An 18346-nucleotide genomic window follows, 5' to 3' on the forward strand; every position below is an offset into this window, starting at 1 on the left:
ATAGCAACGGTCCTAATTTCTTATCCTTCTGAAACCCATGAATAATTGTAATAGTGTATCAAAAATGCAACTAAATAAATGTCATAATACAAAAGGCTCTGGTTTTAGCAGTGGAGTAGGGTTATGTAACAAAACAAAAAAGTTCATTTTATGGTTGTAATATATTCTTTTTAGGGTATATTTTAATGCCCATGATATGATATAATTTAAAATACTTTATATATCATAACTAATGTCAAAGTTTTCTGTAAGGCTTAACTCCATTTCCCATGGTGCATCGCTGATACCGGAAGTTCTTACGTGTTCATTTCTGTGACACTCCCGGAAACGCCAGAAATATCTGCAGAAATAACGTGAAGTGGCGCTTTTCTCATAAAAAGTGCTGCTTCATCAGGTCAGTATCAAACTGTGACATTATATTTGAAACGTGTTTTATGGTGTTTAGTCGCAGATGTTGAAAAAGCCGTGCATAATGTCGTTGTTTTGGCTCTGTTTTGGTGTTAGCTTCAAGTGTTAGCTTCAGGCTACAGCGGCTGCTACTCCATATCACGACCATTTACTAAACACAAGCCTCTTAAACTGTCTGAAATTAGTCTTTTTAAAATGTGACAAATGTTTACCCATAAAACGTCTACATTTTCCTTCCAATGCTGTTGAAATGTCCTAAAATGCAGTTGTTGGGGCTGCTTGTTTCCTCCTGCCATTTCTGCTCAGGATCTCGTAGTTTTAAAACATGTAATATAATAATAACTTAAGAAATGCCCTGAATTGCTGTGTCTATGCCTGATTCACCGCCTAACCTGGCTTTATTTTTAGGTTTGTAAGAGTCTTTTGCAATTCACCAAACTGTCTAAGAGCAGTGTAAACAAAAGGATGGTGTTCAGTGTTTCTCGTTTGAAGTTAATGGCAAGAGTCCAGTTTTGAAGTCTTCTGTTGTCTAATGCTATTTGAGAGGGACTTGTCTCTTCTTTTCCAGATTGTGTTAAGACTTTAATCTGACCTTTATTTTAACAGAATTTCAGACAGAGCAGTGCCTTTATCACACCCCCAGGGAATGTTGATGACATCAGCTGCAAAGTATCAATAGAACATACTATTATTTAGTTTTGATTGGTTTTATTGTAGCTGTGGTATTCACATCAGTATCAAAATGCGTTTATACATTTAGTCCTGTCTCTCGTTGACATTATCATTGTGAGTGACAGTATCGTCGTGAGCGACATTATCGTCGTGAGCGACATTATCGTCGTGAGTGGCATTAGTGACATTATCGTCGTGGGTGACATTGTTGTGAGTGACATTAGCGACATTGTTGTGACATCGTCGTGAGCGACATTAGTGACATTATCACTATTAGTGACATCGTTGCGAGTGACATTAGTGACAATCATTGTGGATGACATTATCATCGTAAGTGACATTATCGTCATGAGTGACAGTGACGTTGTGAAACTATCGCGAGTGACATTATCATTAATGACATTATTGTCATTAGTGATCATCGTGAGTGACATTTTCGTGGATGACATTATTGTTGTGAGTGACACTAGTGACATTATCGTTGTGGGGGACATTAGTGACATTATCGTTGTGAGTAACATTAGTGACATTATCGTTGTGAGTAACATTAGTGACATTATCGTTGTGAGAGACAGTATCATTGTGAGTGACATTAGGACTAAACCCAGATCAAACCCCAGCTTCAGATTTTTTCTTCTTTCTCACAGTTTAAGCTCATATATTACGCAAAAATGTTCTAATGCTGTCGCCTCCTCAAAAACAGACCTGGAGTTGTGTTTTGTTTCATTCACATGTTTGAGTAACACTTTATTATTAGTCTGTCACATCTCCAAAGCTCAAAATGCTCTGTTCCACTTTGTGATGTCATGAAGTCTTAGTTTTCAAGTTAACAGCTCCTTTTACTTTTAGTTCAGTAGAGATGGGCAATTCCAGGACTGAAATTATCCAAATGATTCTATTGAAGGTGTGGAGTTTAAAAACGCAGTGGAGCACTTCCTGTATTATTAGAGTGTTTTCTGTTTGAGAGAAGAACATACATCATAAAATGGTGTAATACAGAATATTTAAAGTGTCCTGGTTCTAATCCTGGTGTTTGTGTCCCTCAGCACCATGCTGCCCCTGTCCTCCTCCAGCAGTAATGGGTCCTTGGGCTCCCGGGATGCGGCACGCCACACTGCGGGGGCCAAGCGTTACAAATACCTGAGGAGGCTGCTCCACTTCAGGCAGATGGACTTTGAGTTTGCTCTGTGGCAGATGTTTTACCTCTTCACGTCTCCTCAGAGGGTCTACAGAAACTTCCACTACAGGAAACAGACCAAGGACCAGTGGGCCCGGGACGACCCAGCCTTCCTGGTGCTGCTCAGTGTGTGGCTCTGCGGTAAGAACCAAATACTGGGACTTCTGAAACAGGGTGGGAGCTATGCGGTAAAAACAGAGACAGAGCACCATTCTGATTTTAACACAATTCAAGTTATTTACACAAACTGTGTGCCTTTATGTTGCCTTTAAGAGGCAAGTCATCTGCTTCTGCGGAAAGTTCACACTTGAAAATTGGTTAAATGAACCTGTCAGTCACACAATAGGAGGTGTGGTGTGTGTTTGAGCATAAATATGCTCCTGCTCCCAGGCTCTATATGCAGCTGGTTCTTCTAATGGATTCAGATGTAAATGTCTCTGTCTCCACAGTGGGCTGATGTGTGTCTCAGTTTCCACAGTGGGCTGATGTGTGTCTCAGTCTCCACAGTGGGCTGATGTGTGTCTCAGTCTCCACAGTGGGCTGATGTGTGTCTCAGTTTCCACAGTGGGCTGATGTGTGTCTCAGTCTCCACAGTGGGCTGATGTGTGTCTCTGGTTTCAGTTTCCACAGTGGGCTGATGTGTGTCTCAGTTTCCACAGTGGGCTGATGTGTGTCTCTGGTTTCAGTTTCCACAGTGGGCTGATGTGTGTCTCTGGTTTCAGTTTCCACAGTGGGCTGATGTGTGTCTCTGGTTTCAGTTTCCACAGTGGGCTTCGGGCTGGTTCTGGACATGGGCATTCTGGAGACAATGAAGCTGCTGCTGTGGGTTGTGTTTGTCGACTGTATTGGAGTCGGACTGCTCATCTCTACACTTATGTGGTGAGACTGATATTACTACTAATATACTATTGCTGTTATTATTACTACTATTACTACTACTGCTACTATAAAAAATATATTTCTATGCTATACTCATACTACGATACTAGTGCTAGGATTATTACTACGGCTCCCACTGTTACTTCTACTACTACAGCTGCTACAACAGCCACATTCCTCCCGCTGCTGCCGTATTACACATTACAACTTGAACCATAACTGTTTTATTTGATTTACCTGTTTGATCAATCATAATATTTCTCTTCCCAGGTTTATCACAAATAAGTACCTCCTTAAACAGCCGAGCCGGGACTTTGATGTGGAGTGGGGCTATGCTTTCGATGTGCACCTAAACGCATTCTACCCACTTTTAGTCATCCTCCATTTTCTACAGCTTCTGTTCATCAACCGTAAGGAGTTTGTGTGTTCAGGTTTACCTTTATATCGGCTATGGTCCTGTGACATCAGCACATTTATACTCTTTCTGGTTTAACTTGAGCTGGGACAGGGCAGAAGTCTATAGAATCTGACAGTTAAACAGAAAATTCCACTAGATTTGTTGACTTGGTTTATAGTTAGTATCTTTGTAAATACTGGGCCTATGCGCATGAAACAAAACATCCTCTCTGTCAGTGTAAATAAACAAAAGTCATGATGCTTCAGAAAGTGGAGCCATTATTCAGTACCAAAGTTGTGATTGTTGTCAGTTGAAAGAACTTTAAACCATGAGATTAATATGACAAATTTGCAGAGCCCATCCCAAATAAATAATGAGAAGCTTCACCATTTGCAGATTAGACATTTGGAGATTTATTAACAGTGAATGTCCCATAGAGTTATATGGGCCCCTGCTCCATCTGAAACTAGGACATCACCTACACCCACATTCTAGAGCAGACATGTCAGACTCTGGCCCGTGGGTCAAATTTGGCCCTCGATATAAATACATTTTGTCTGCAAGATCATATCAAATATGTATTAGGGCTGGCCCGCAGGCACCTCTAATACTACGAATCCCAGAATGCTTTGCAAATGTGTTGGTGCCGGCCTCACCACTTCTGTTGACACTTATTAGCATCTGCTACCTGTCGCCTCACTCAAATTTAATCCTCCCCTTCTGAAAAAAACATGCAGTTTTTGTTGAAATTTTTCAATAAATATTTAGTTTGACCCACGACTTAGTCACAGTTTTTAATTTTGGCCCTCGGTGAATTTGAGTTCGACACTCCTTTTCTAGAAGGTGAGCGCAAACCCCTAACGTTTTGTGAATTTTTTGACTCTTTGTTGCAGATATCGTGGTGATAAATTCCGATTGGTTTGTGGGTTATTTCACAGGAAACACACTGTGGCTCATAGCGATCGGATACTATCTCTACATCACCTTTTTAGGCTACAATGGTAAGATGTTTGTCATATTCTTAAAGTGCATATGACAGGTTTTCATGTTTTTCTAATTCTGACTTGGTTTGGTGAGATACTACATCTGCTAAATATTTATCAGAGTTTTACAGAAGTTAAATGGCAGTTTGTGGAAATAAAGTTGATAAGAAAAGTGCAAAAATACAGGAAGTAGCTCTGAGTTTAAGAACATAACCCTTCTGCCTCTGTCAACACAGAAACATCCTTCTGTGAGTGGTCTTACCTGCCACAGGCACTTGCTGGTTGGACATGGGCAGATGTGACATACTGAGATTCATAATGTAAACCCAGTTATGATTAGACTAATAAAAATAAAAGACAACTCCTTTATCCAGTTAAATGAAGGTTTAAAGTGCCAGAAAATGTCTTCCTTGTGCTTACATAAACTCTGACATTTGGCTGGATGTTTCTGTGTTGACAGAGGCCCCCCTCTGCCTCTGTCAACACAGAAACATCCCTCTGCCTCTGTCAACACAGAAACATCCCTCTGCCTCTGTCAACACAGAAACATCCCTCTGCCTCTGTCAACACAGAAACATCCAGCCAAATGACACTGAGGAATTCCATAACTGTTACCAAGCAACCATGTAGTACACTGGGTCAAAACTCAGAAGTTATTATTTGATAAAAGAAAAAATCATGTTTAAAGTATTAGAAACATTTGTTTCTTGTATAAATTGTGCCAAACTTTTGGACAGAATTCTCTCATTGGTGTGATGTCTTCGGCGTGATGTCATCACATCAGCGTTCTGATGAGATCACACTGATTACATCGTCAGCACGGTGTCGTCAGCGCGACGTCGTCAGCGCGACGTCGTCAGCATGGTGGCGTCATCAGCGTGACGTCATCAGCGTGACGTCATCAGCGTGACGTCATCAGCGTGACGTCATCAGCGTGACGTCATCAGCGTGACGTCATCAGCGTGACGTCATCAGCGTGACGTCATCAATGTGGAACTCTTTAAAATAGAACGCTCTACTCCCTTTAATTTTCAAAAGATTTTCAACTTTTCTTCACAAATTGCTTCTGTAATTTATATTTACAACAGTTATAGCAGTTTTATCCCACCAAATGAAGTCAAAATGAGAAAATGATACAAATCTGTCAAATGCAATGAAATTTTAGTTAAATGAGTCTAATCTGCCCTATGGCCTGTAAAGAGGGGCATTATCCCCCATACTTTTTTTGCTTTGTACCATGTTATAACATTGTTCCCTCACCAAAATATCCATGCATGTTTGAGTAATCTAGTGATCTCTCCTCGGCCCTATTCAAACCCTCTATGGTTAGCAGTTCAAGCCTGTACAAGGCTCCGCCCACCAGCCTACATCACCCATGCTCCACACAACAATTCTCTATAAATATACAAAAACGCCCTTCGAGACAACAGTTGTTGTGATTTTGGGCGTTACAAAAATAAAATGAATTGAATTGAAAAACATGATGAAAAACTGTCCATAACAACTTGACAAACCTGGTGTGATGTGCAGTAGGTTCATTAGTGGGATGCAGCTGAGTGTGTTGTGATAGTGCTCTGAAGGGGGAGGGACTTAGCACAGAGAGCAAAGAGAGGGGAGACTCAGACTACGTGAAACATATTACATGTTAATATGTCGCTTTTGGCATTTTTTTTCCCAAAACAATAAAAGGTGATCTAAATCTGTTATTTGTCAGCTGAGTAGAAGTAAAATGGCTCCTCTCTCCACAGTTTCTCTAAACATCCTTCTCTCCTTCTCCTTTTCCGCAGTGCTGCCTTTCTTGAGAAACACCGTGGTTCTTCTGTATCCATTTGCGCTCCTCGTCCTCGTTTACATCCTCTCTGTCTCGTTGGGATGGAACTTCACCCGAGGACTCTGCGACTTTTACAAATTCCGAGTGCGATGAAGCATCTGGACTTTGGCTCTGGACTAGGACAAAATCTGTGTGCTTGTTTTCTGAGCTGTGGACAATGTGGTTTTTGTAAATTGTTTTGTAAATATGATCCTGAAGGTTGTAAAGTATTAAACATGGGAGTGACTTTGACTCAGTTTTGTTGTAAAGGCCGTGTACATTCCAAAGCACTTTGAATAAACGCTTTTATTTACAAAAGATGTAAATGCAATGTCATTTTGACATGATACACGGACACAATAAAAAATAGATTTTACTATGGTGACTGATTTATGAATGATTCTCAGAGGTGGGAAGTACTCAGTTACATTTACTCTAGTAACTTTTTAAAGAAACTGAAGCATACTTTTGTTCCTACTTGAGTAACATTTTTTATTAATTAATTGTTCTCCTACAGTAACAGTACTCTATGTGGCGGAGGTCATGTTTGTTGACTACCAGTCAGATTAGAGGATCTCATGATCCACAGTGTCAAAGGCAGCACTCAGATCTAACAGGATCAAGACTGAGACTTTGCCTTCATCAGTGTTCAGGCGGATGTCATATGTCACCTTGATCAGAGCATCTCAGTCTGTGGTGGGTCTAAAACCTGATTGGAAAACATCACAGGAGTTGTTCAATTGGAGAAAGTTAATAATAATGGCAGATTTGAGATTGGCCGGTAATTGTTCAGTATTGTGGTATCAAGACTGCTCCTCTTTAGGAAAGGCTTGATAACTGCAGTTTTCAAAGTTCTTGGGACTGTTCCAGATTGAAGTCAAATGTTAATTATTCAAACGAGTGGTGACAGCAAACTGTTGAGCACAGACTTTAGAAATTTAGTGGGTAACACATGGAGGCAGCATGTAGATGAACTCAGACTGGTGATGATCTTTTGGACAGTTTTGTCAGTTACAGGTGCAGAGTGAGTAGCTCTAAGTGTCTAGGTGGCTGCTGAAGTGTTATTTGTGTTGTGGAACTGATGGCATTTTTAATGCCCTGAACCTTGTCATTAAAGAATACTGCAAACTCATTGCACTTACATGTGGAAATTAGTTCTAACGCCAGTGGATCTGGGGGGTTTGTTAATCTGTTTACCGTTGCAAACAGGACACGAGAGTTGTTACTACAACTTCCAATAATGTCAGAAAAATCCCTCTCCCTTGTTCTACATAAACTGTGGTTGTACATGTGCATCTTTTCTCTGTAAATTTCATAATGAACCTGGAGCTTTGACTTGTGCCATTCCCGCTCGGCCCTCCGGCACTCCCTTTTCTGTGCCCTGACCGAGTCATCATTCCTCCATGGCGCTTTCTGCTTCTCTTTAGCTTTCTGAGATATGAAAAGTGCTTATAAACTCATCATGGTGAATAATTAGGATGTTCAGATGTATAAGGTCCGAGAGGAAAAACCTTGGGCCTGCAAACAGTTTCAAATGAACTTGTTTACCAGTTTTTACATTTTAAGGAAAAAAAAACATGAGGTCCAGAGACTTTAAAGCCACTTTTTACTGGAGTGATTTCAGGAGCATGACTTGAAACTTTGTCAGATCAAATTTTTTCATCAGAGACACTTTGTGCTTCTTGTTCAGAAGCTTCATGTAGTCCACCACCATCATGCCCCGAGTGTGAGCGCCCTCTAGCTCCACGGAGACCGCCACCTGCATCAACAACAACAGTGACAGATCAGATGCTACTACTGCTACTATTACTAATGCTACTGCTACTACTACTGCTATAGCTACTACTACTACTACTACTACTACTACTACTACTACTGCAGCAGCAGTAGCAACAGTAGTAGTACTGAGCTGATTTGGACTTGTGTTAGAAGGTTAAATTGTCCAAAGGTTCATTGTGCAAAACCAGGGCTAAACCAGGACTAAACCAGCACTAAACCAGGTCTAAACCAGGAGCCAACCTCTTCGTTTTCCAGCATGAGCGTGGGGTCCAGTGCGGCGGCCATAGCATAACAGTCACAGGAGTTGAACCCTTTTCCTGCTGTAATCTCTTTCTGGTAATCCTCAGACTGCGCCCTCTGTAGGACACAGGGAGCATTATTACAGATTTAAACTATCTGTGTGGGTGTGTGTGGGGGTGTGTGGGGGTGTGTGGGGGTGTGTGGGGGTGTGTGGGGGTGTGTGGGGGTGGGTGTGTGTGTGGGGGGGGGGGGGGGGGGGGGGGGTGGGGGGGGCTCATTATTGTGGGGCTGAAGTGTCCTTTATCTACTACGTACTACTTCCAGTTTCCATTTTGCTGTATCAAGATAAGACAAAAATGAGGCAAGACAAGCAGAGACACATTTTGTTTTGTCAGTGTGTTTGTTGTGCTGCCCTCTGCTCTGCCTCTAAAATGTTGAGGGGGATTTTTCAAATACAATTATTTCAGTGCATATCCTCTATAAGCACCTCTTGTCCACTGTGTACTGTCTGCATCTAATTATAAAGATGTTTACTGTCTGAGAATCAACAAGTGTGCGATTAGCATGCTACTTGTTGTTAGCTTTACTCTCTCTGAGTTGTGACCTCATATGACCTCATCGTGACGAATTAGGATGCTGAGAATGCATAAGGTCAGTGAGGATTACCTTTGGACACTGCAAATGGTTTAAAATGAACTAGCTCAGTTTTTGACCTTTCAAAAACAGTTACAAATCAGGTACATCTCTTTTAACTCTGAATGGTGTGAAGTGCATGTTTACACACATTTTTAACTCTGAATGGTGTGAAGTGCATGTTTACATACATTTTTAACTCTGAATGGTGTGAAGTGCATGTTTACATACATTTTTAACTCTGAATGGTGTGAAGTGCATGTTTACATACATTTTTAACTCTGAATGGTGTGAAGTGCATGTTTACATACATTTTTAACTCTGAATGGTGTGAAGTGCATGTTTACATACATTTTTAACTCTGAATGGTGTGAAGTGCATGTTTACATACATTTTTAACTCTGAATGGTGTGAAGTGCATGTTTACACACATTTTTAACTCTGAATGGTGTGAAGTGCATGTTTACATACATTTTTAACTCTGAATGGTGTGAAGTGCATGTTTACACACATTTTTAACTCTGAATGGTGTGAAGTGCATGTTTACATACATTTCTGGAGACCGCCGTGATCTTCTTCATAAACTGGGCTTTGGGTGTGCACTGGCTCAGCCACTGATCACAGAATGACTGAGGACATAAAGTTATGGTCATTCACTTACTGCACAGGAACATTATATAAGAGACTCATGTAACCACACAGATCAAACCACCCAAATGTGCCAATCAAACACTTTACCCACTTCTTATTGATAACTCTATATTGTGCTAATTGACTAAATTGTTTGCTCAAATAAATGAGTGGAATTAGGTTTTTGTGTGTAATAACTGCATGACGTTAGAGATGCACTGATACTGGTATTGAATATTGGTGCTCATCCCGGAAAATTGACGATTGGGTGATATTAATTCATCCAGTATCGGTGTTTGATGTAGTAAGACAATTTACACAATGTTTCATAATGTTTCAACTTTTTTATACAAAGCTGTTGTGTAGTTGCTTGCTGAATGAATAACAGAATTGGGTCAGTTTTGTGTTTTGATGGAAATAAAATGCTGGTCAGCTCTGATCTATGACATGAATCATTATGTTATAATCTGAACATTATAAATCACAGTATTAATTTAAAAAGACTAAATAAAAGAAACACGTCCACTGACTTTTGTGTTAGAAAACTGCGGTGGCCAATGGGAGCTGATGTCGCTGTAAACATCATCACAACAAAGAGACGGCACCTCAAATGGACAGCTGCACATCACGTGAGGGAACAGCTGAAATTTTTATTTTTTTCATTTGTACCAAAATGACTACACAGCCCTGTTGAATCCTGCGTGTATCACTGATAAATATATACTTTGAATAAAACTGGAGACAGAAGCATGCACGTTATAGTGGGCGTGTACATCACAGCGTGTACATCACAGTGGGTGTGTACATCACAGTGGGCGTGTACATCACAGCGTGTACATCACAGCGTGTACATCACAGTGGGTGTGTACATCACAGGGGGCGTGTACATCACAGTGGGCGTGTACATCACAGTGGGCGTGTACATCACAGCGTGTACATCACAGTGGGCGTGTACATCACAGTGGGCGTGTACATCACAGCGTGTACATCACAGTGGGCGTGTACATCACAGTGGGCATGTACATCACAGTGGGTGTGTACATCACAGTGGGCGTGTACATCACAGTGGGCGTGTACATCACAGCGTGTACATCACAGGGGGCGTGTACATCACAGTGGGCGTGTACATCACAGGGGGCGTGTACATCACAGTGGGCGTGTACATCACAGGGGGCGTGTACATCACAGTGGGCGTGTACATCACAGCATGTACATCACAATGGGCGTGTACATCACAGGGGGCGTGTACATCACAGTGGGCGTGTACATCACAGCGTGTACATCACAATGGGTGTGTACATCACAATGGGCGTGTACATCACAGTGGGCGTGTACATCACAGTGGGCGTGTACATCACAGGGGGTGTGTACATCACAGTGGGCGTGTCACAGTGGGCGTGTACATCACAGTGGGCGTGTACATCACAGTGGGCGTGTACATCACAGTGGGCGTGTACATCACAGTGAGTGTGTACATCACAGTGGGCGTGTACATCACAGCGTGTACATCACAATGGGTGTGTACATCACAGTGGGCGTGTACATCACAGTGGGCGTGTACATCACAGCGTGTACATCACAATGGGTGTGTACATCACAATGGGCGTGTACATCACAGTGGGCGTGTACATCACAGTGGGCGTGTACATCACAGCATGTACATCACAATGGGCGTGTACATCACAGTGGGCGTGTACATCACAGCGTGTACATCACAGTGGGCGTGTACATCACAGGGGGCGTGTACATCACAGTGGGCGTGTACATCACAGCGTGTACATCACAATGGGCGTGTACATCACAGTGGGCGTGTACATCACAGTGGGTGTGTACATCACAGTGGGCGTGTACATCACAGCGTGTACATCACAATGGGTGTGTACATCACAGTGGGCGTGTACATCACAGTGGGCGTGTACATCACAGTGGGCGTGTACATCACAGTGGGCGTGTACATCACAGTGGGCGTGTACATCACAGCATGTACATCACAATGGGCGTGTACATCACAGGGGGCGTGTACATCACAGTGAGATTGTACATCACAGTGGGCGTGTCACAGTGGGCGTGTCCATCACAGTGGGCGTGTACATCACAGTGGGCGTGTACATCACAGTGGGCATGTACATCACAGTGGGTGTGTACATCACAGTGGGCGTGTACATCACAGTGGGTGTGTACATCACAGTGGGCATGTACATCACAGTGGGTGTGTACATCACAGTGGGCGTGTACATCACAGTGGGCGTGTACATCACAGGGGGCGTGTACATCACAGTGGGCGTGTACATCACAGGGGGCGTGTACATCACAGTGGGCGTGTACATCACAGCATGTACATCACAATGGGCGTGTACATCACAGGGGGCGTGTACATCACAGTGAGTGTGTACATCACAGTGGGCGTGTCACAGTGGGCGTGTACATCACAGTGGGCGTGTACATCACAGTGGGCGTGTACATAACAGTGGGCGTATCATACTGGAACTGAAAAAGCTGGACTGTGCATCCTGAAGAGTATATCCAGTGATAAATCTTTTTAGGTGCACCGCAGGTGTATACCAAAACAATGAATTCATACATTTGTTTGAATTCTCTTTAATGAAATCACACACTGATCTGAACACTGTTTTAATGCTTAAACACTGAAATCATAGATCCAATATAATAATGTCCTTTAAAGGCAACATTGTGTGATCTGAATAACGGGGGGCAGCTGTGTGCTTTGCAGGAACTTCTTTATAGAGATAAGGCAGTGGGAGATGTCTCCAGGTTGGAGTTATCGGTGTTAAAACTGGTAGTCCTGCGTATATAGGCTGTTAGGAACAACGGTCTGACCCAGAGCTCTGTATTAGGATTGTATTGAACAGGAAATAAACTTTTGTGATTTTAACTGATCGATTCCAGTCATCATTTTTTATAGAACACGCTTAACAATCCCTACATGAAGTTAGTTATTAGGGTTTAGATGTAGGGTACAGGGCAGAGATGTAGTGTGTCTCCATGTGTAGCTTAGGGTTAAAGGTTATAGGGTGTAGGTGTATAGGTCAAAAGTCATACCCAGGGCAGGCTGGATGCACAGCTGAACTCCCAGGCTGCGATGTAGGTGGGGCAGGTGAAGCGGTCCAGAACAATATAAGCTGCTTCAGTGTCAGCCACAAAGTTAAACTCTCCACAGACTGTAGTGTTACCGCGGGCTACAAGAGAAAACATGTAAACCAGATACCCTCCCCTCGCCACAGACCTTAGTGTTACCACAAGCTACAATACATGAGATATAAGCCAGATGCCCTCCCTCTGTTCAGACTCACAGTCGACGTTTCCTCCCATCAGAAACAGAGCCTTGAGTTTCTTGGGGAAGGAGGGGTCGAGCTGCACAGCCACAGCCAAGTTTGTGAGGGGCGCGGTGGCCACAAGTGTCACCTGAAAGTGTGCAAGAAAATAGAGTTATTTTTTTACCTTTCTTTACCCAGAATCGTCCTGCTGAGGGAAGAATGTTTCTTTCAGGAGAGTCCTGGCCCCAGAGGGGAGGAGCCTGTTGGACATGATTTTAGTGCTAGAGGTAACCGCAGCATTCAGAGGAAAGCTACCTCACAGGCAGAACACGCAACCGGAGCACTCAGGAAAGCTACGTCACAAGCAGAACACGCAACCGTAGCACTCGGAGGAAAGCTACGTCACAAGCAGAACATGCAACCAGAGCACTCGGAGGAAAGCTACGTCACAAGCAGAACACGCAACCGGAGCACTCGGAGGAAAGCTACGTCACGGTTTGTGTCTTATTTAATGTCTTGGGAGAATTTGGAGCTGACTTCCATATTTATAATTCCGACTGTGTATCATAGCAACCAAAAAGCCAATCTGGAGCGAGGCTGCTGAAGGTAACGCCCCGGGGCCCCCCACTAAACCAGTGCTGCAGCCACTTAACGCTGTCAAACCTGTTGCTGAAGCTAGTGGGAACGACCTCAAGAAGACACAAGATTTGTGACCTCTGACCTCTCCTGGGTGTTTCTTCACAGCTTGGATCATGGCCTGCGGCGCTTTCTTCTTCTGCAGCAGCTCCAAACTGGGACGGACCAGATCCGGGACGTCTCCGAGTCCATCCTTCCCATGGTAGTCACTGGCATGCTGCTTACGAGCCAGTAGGGGGCGCTCACAGCCTTTGTACACCGGGATCTGAGGATACACAGCTGAATGTCACATGAAATCAGACACTAATCCATACTAAAACTAGTATTGAAACCAAATCCTCATTCTTCACCGGATCAATACTAGTCCCTTTGACAGAAATGAACCAATCCAGAACACACACACACCAACACACTCACCCACACACACACAAATAAGACACATGGGAATAGAACACCAAGTACAACATATAATGTGGAACATCACAGTGTCTAAACAAAGAAGTGACTAAACCTGATCTTAAACTTGTCCAAACTTGATCCACGCCATATATGGGTTGTACAGGATGTTTCTTCGTACATTTTGGAGTACACACTGTACTTCAGGGTAAAATGACTGCAGTACTTTAACCTGATGTGACCTGTTTCAAATATTTGGAATGAACTAAAGACGCAGAAGACGAAGAATCACACTCCTCAGCCTTCCCGGTAAGGTCTATTCCAGGGTACTGGAGAGGAGAATCTGACTGATAGTCGAACCTCAGATTCAGGAGGAGCAGTGTGGTTTTCGTCCTGGTCGTGGAACACTGGACCAGCTCTATACTCTCCATCGGGTCCTTGAGGGTTCATGGGAGTTTGCCCAACCAGTCCACATGTGTTTTGTGGATCTGGAGAAGGCATTCGACCGTGTCCCTCGTGGTGTCCTTTGGGGGGGGGGCTCTGGGAGTATGGGGTCCGGGGCTCTTTGCTAAGGGCTGTCCGGTCCCTGTATGACCGGAGCAGGAGCTGTGTTCATTGCCGGCAGTAAGTCAGACCTGTTCCCGGTGCATGTTGGACTCCGCCAGGGCTGCCCTTTGTCACCGGTTCTGTTCATTATATTTATGGACAGAATTTCTAGGCACAGCCAGGGGCCGGAGGGGGCCTGGTTTGGGAACCACAGGATTTCATCTCTGCTGTTTGCAGATGATGTTGTCCTGATGCTTCTTCGAGCCAGGACCTGCAGCACTGGGGCGGTTTGCAGCCGAGTGTGAAGCAGCTGGGATGAGAATCAGCTTCTCCAAATCCGAGGCCATGGTTCTCGACTGGAAAAAGGTGGTTTGCCCTCTCCGGGTGGGTGGTGAGTCTCTGCCTCAAGTGGAGGAGTTCAAGTATCTCGGGGTCTTGTTCACGAGTGAGGGAAGGATGGAGCGGGAGATTGACAGGCGGATCGGTGCAGCGTCTGCAGTGATGCGGTTGCTGTATCGGTCCGTTGTGGTAAAGAAGGAGCTGAGCCGGAAGGCGAAGCTCTCGATTTACCTCAATCTACGTTCCTACCCTCACCTATGGTCATGAGCTCTGGGTAATGACCGAAAGGACAAGGTCGCAGATACAAGCGGCTGAAATGGGTTTCCTCCGCAGAGTGGCCGGGCGCACCCTTAGGGATAGGGTGAGAAGCTCGGTCACACGGGAGGAGCTCGGAGTAGAGCCGCTGCTCCTACACTTCGAGAGGAGCCAGCTGAGGTGGCTCGGGCATCTGCTTAGGATGCCTCCTGGACGCCTCCCTAGGGAGGTGTTCTGGGCATGGCCCACTGGGAGGAGGCCCCGGGGAAGACCCAGGACACGCTGGAGGGACTATGTCTCTCGGCTGGCCTGGGAACGCCTTGGGGTCCCACCGGAGGAGCTGGAGGACGTGTCCGGGGTGAGGCAAGTCTGGGAGTCCCTGCTTAGACTGCTGCCCCCGCGACCCGGCCCTGGATAAGCGGAAGAAAATGGATGGATGGATAAAGACGTCTTTGAGGTACTTTAAAAACAGGACAGAGGCACTGGAGGGGTTAAGAATATATTAAACAGCCTTTTTTAATATTTCAGGGCAGATCAGTAGCAGTAATTGTAGTATCAATAGTGGTACTAGATGGAGTGATAGTAAGTGGCAGCAGTAGTAGTAATGAAAGCATTTACTATTATTAAAAGCAACTAGATTCTACTACTATCCCTGTGTCTCAGATGTCCTCCTTGTGTGTCAGATGCCCTCCCTGTGTGTCAAATGCCCTCCTCACACTCACATCGAGGCGGTCACAGACACCGAGCACAGTCAGAGTGTTCTCCAGCACGTTGTGGAGGGGCGTGTTGCCATGGCAGCAGCTGATGCCCAGGATGTCGACATTGGGGTGGGACAGAGCCAACATGATGGCCTGAGCATCGTCCACCCCCGTGTCCACGTCCACCCACAGCTTCATCTGTAAACTGGACAGAAAAGTTTAGTCCTGGTTCAGTCCTGGATTAATCCTGATTTAGTCCTGGTTTAAACCTGGTTTAGTCCTGGTTCAGTCCTGGTTTAATCCTGATTTAGTCCTGGTTCAGTCCTATTTTAGTTTTGGTTCAGTCCTGGTTTAGTCCTGGTTCAGTCCTGGTTTAGTCCTGGTTCAGTCCTGGTTTAGTCCTGGTTCAGTCCTGGTTTAGTCCTGGTTTGATCCCGGTTTAGTCCTGATTTTGTCCTCATTTAGTTCTATAGTTATACTCTTATTTGTACACTGAGGCTGTGTTTGTCTAAACTGGTCAAACAGGTAAATGCTTCAGTCTGAGACGTATCATTATCTTTTACAGAGTCGTACAGGTTTTACGAGGACAAACCTTTACCAAAAAACAGTGTTTAAAGGTGGGGTCAAGTACTACTGCTGCTGTTGATACTAGTTTAGACCTAGTTTAGGCCTGTTTAAACCTGGTCTAGAACTGGTTTAGTCCTGTTCACTCCTGATTTAGCCCTGGTTTAGTCCTGGTTTAGTTCTGGTTCAGTCCTGATTTAGTTCTGGTTTAGTCCTGGTTCAGTCCTGATTCAGCCCTGGTTTAGTCCTGGTTTAGTTCTGGTTCAGTCCTAGTTTAGTTCTGGTTTAGTCCAGGTTTAGTCCTGGTTTAGTCCTGGTTTAGTTCTGGTTCAGTCCTGATTTAGTTCTGGTTTAGTCCTGGTTCAGTCCTGATTTAGTCCTGGTTTAGTTCTGGTTCAGTCCTAGTTTAGTTCTGGTTTAGTCCAGGTTTAGTCCTGGTTTAGTCCTGGTTTAGTCCTGCTTGGTCATACTGGATGCCCTGTCTTTGTCCTCTTGAGCCTTGGAGGCTGTTTGTTTGAAACGTGAGACTTTTCAGACATTTTTGCTTCTTATTTCGTCGTCTGAAGTGTGTTTCAGAGGACGCTGACTGTATCAGGAGAGGGGGCGGAGCCTGAAATACAGTCATCCTGTCTGTCTGAGACAGATGTGGTGCCATTGGAGCTTCTGCGGATGATTAGGGCGATTCCCATAGTGAAACACCTCACTCTGTTATCTCTGAGAACTGGGGTTACGGGGGTTAGTAACCTTGAGGTTTTTTTTGTTTTGTTTTTTTAGTCATTGTTGTATCAGAATATTCATATTTAGAGATTAGCAAAAATATATATATATATATATTTAGTGAAATCATTTGTGGTACATTCTTTAAAGCCACAGTATGTAAATTTTTGGGCAGAAAATAGACTTTTTTTATTGCACTGTGTCGCACATGTGTCCTTACAGCAGATTCACATCTCCACAAACCTAACTCATACTTGACCTAGCGGAGGGCCTCTTCCTGCTTTTTTCCATCGAAACGCTGTATAATATTCCACAGTAAAACATAATGGCATGAAACTTATCTATTTCCATGGAATAATGAAGGTGATGTGCCACACCAGATAATGGCTGCCATTATCTCCAACCTCCGGAATGTTTCATAGAGTGGCTTTAACAGCTATTTCTATGGAAACAGGTCATGCATCCAAAACACAGTTTAACAGTTGACAGTTAAATCTCTTGAGTAAAAGTGAATAAATAAAAGGTAGCAGTCCTGTGTCACCATCATGGTGCATTTCATCTGCACAAAGGAAATGGTGCAAAAATAAACTGACAATTCTAGAGTTACTTCCTCATCAGTCTGGTGTAAAGAGTCCAGGTTTAGGCCTGCTTTAGTTCTGATTTAGTCCTGGTTTAGTCTGGGTTCAAACCTGGTTCAGCCCTGGCTCAATCCTGCTTCAGTCCTGGTTCAGTCCTGCTTCAGTCCTGCTTCAGTCCTGCTTTAGTTTAGTCTCTTCTCAGTCGAGGCATGCTTTTAAATCCAGAGCAGGGCGGAGCCTGAGGCTCTTGCACAGAGTGGGAAGATTCAATAACTCAGACCTGCAGGAGATGAGCAGTGAGTCAAATGTCTTAATTTTTGGAATGAGAACACATTAAAAAAATAAAATAAAATGTAAAACTAGGTTCATTTGCAGCTTTCTGGTCAAACCTTTATGAAAATAGGTGTCTCCTGGCTCCACTATCCTCTGCAATTTCAGGTATTTGGTGAAATCACACAGGACTGCCCTGATTACAGCCAGGTGTTTTGAATGTTCTGGACACCATTGCCCCGATGAAGGTTAAAATGGTTAAAGATAAGCAGAAAGTGGCATGGAGGAATGATGACTTGGTCAGGGAACAGAAAAGGGAGGAGGGCCGAGCGGGAATGGCACAAGTCAAAGCTCCAGGTTCATTATGAGATTTACAGAGAAACAGTTTTAGACCCACCACAGCACTGAGACTGCTCTTATCAAGGAGACAAATGACATCCGCCTGAACACTGATGCAGGCAAAG

General features: G+C 44.0%; 2 protein-coding genes across 2 annotated transcripts; one reads left to right on the forward strand and one right to left on the reverse strand.

The window, feature by feature from the left end:
- Window positions 1-306: 306 nt before the first annotated feature.
- On the forward strand, window positions 307-6644 carry unc50 (unc-50 homolog (C. elegans)). Its single transcript, XM_033979477.2, has 6 exons — window positions 307-394; window positions 2127-2398; window positions 3016-3136; window positions 3407-3546; window positions 4427-4534; window positions 6304-6644. The coding sequence occupies exons 2-6, from the start codon at window positions 2131-2133 to the stop codon at window positions 6438-6440; spliced, it is 774 nt and encodes a 257-aa protein (XP_033835368.1). The 5' UTR covers window positions 307-394; window positions 2127-2130; the 3' UTR covers window positions 6441-6644.
- Window positions 6645-6859: 215 nt separating this feature from the next.
- LOC117381470 (inosine-uridine preferring nucleoside hydrolase-like) lies at window positions 6860-17803 on the reverse strand. Its single transcript, XM_055228050.1, has 8 exons — window positions 17724-17803; window positions 15778-15958; window positions 13605-13784; window positions 12920-13031; window positions 12669-12805; window positions 9530-9607; window positions 8346-8462; window positions 6860-8085 (listed from the first exon to the last, which is right to left on the reverse strand). Exons 2-8 carry the CDS (start codon window positions 15949-15951, stop codon window positions 7933-7935), a joined length of 951 nt encoding a protein of 316 aa, XP_055084025.1. The 5' UTR covers window positions 15952-15958; window positions 17724-17803; the 3' UTR covers window positions 6860-7932.
- Window positions 17804-18346: the final 543 nt, after the last annotated feature.

Source organism: Periophthalmus magnuspinnatus, chromosome 2 (genome assembly GCF_009829125.3).
Source record: "Periophthalmus magnuspinnatus isolate fPerMag1 chromosome 2, fPerMag1.2.pri, whole genome shotgun sequence".
Taxonomy (NCBI): Eukaryota; Metazoa; Chordata; class Actinopteri; order Gobiiformes; family Gobiidae; genus Periophthalmus; species Periophthalmus magnuspinnatus.

What these genes read in the sequence shown, in the direction of transcription:
- unc50 (XM_033979477.2), top strand. Translation starts at nt 2,131, where the DNA reads ATGCTGCCCCTGTCCTCCTCCAGCAGTAATGGGTCCTTGGGCTCCCGG. An exon ending in CTCATCTCTACACTTATGTG is followed by an intron (nt 3,137 to 3,406) that starts GTGAGACTGATA and finishes TTCTCTTCCCAG; the next exon opens with GTTTATCACAAATAAGTACC. An exon ending in ACAGCTTCTGTTCATCAACC is followed by an intron (nt 3,547 to 4,426) that starts GTAAGGAGTTTG and finishes TCTTTGTTGCAG; the next exon opens with ATATCGTGGTGATAAATTCC.
- LOC117381470 (XM_055228050.1), bottom strand. Translation starts at nt 15,951, where the DNA reads ATGAAGCTGTGGGTGGACGTGGACACGGGGGTGGACGATGCTCAGGCC. An exon ending in GTGTCTGTGACCGCCTCGAT is followed by an intron (nt 13,785 to 15,777) that starts GTGAGTGTGAGG and finishes GTGTATCCTCAG; the next exon opens with ATCCCGGTGTACAAAGGCTG. An exon ending in GATGGGAGGAAACGTCGACT is followed by an intron (nt 12,806 to 12,919) that starts GTGAGTCTGAAC and finishes TTTCTCTTGTAG; the next exon opens with CCCGCGGTAACACTACAGTC.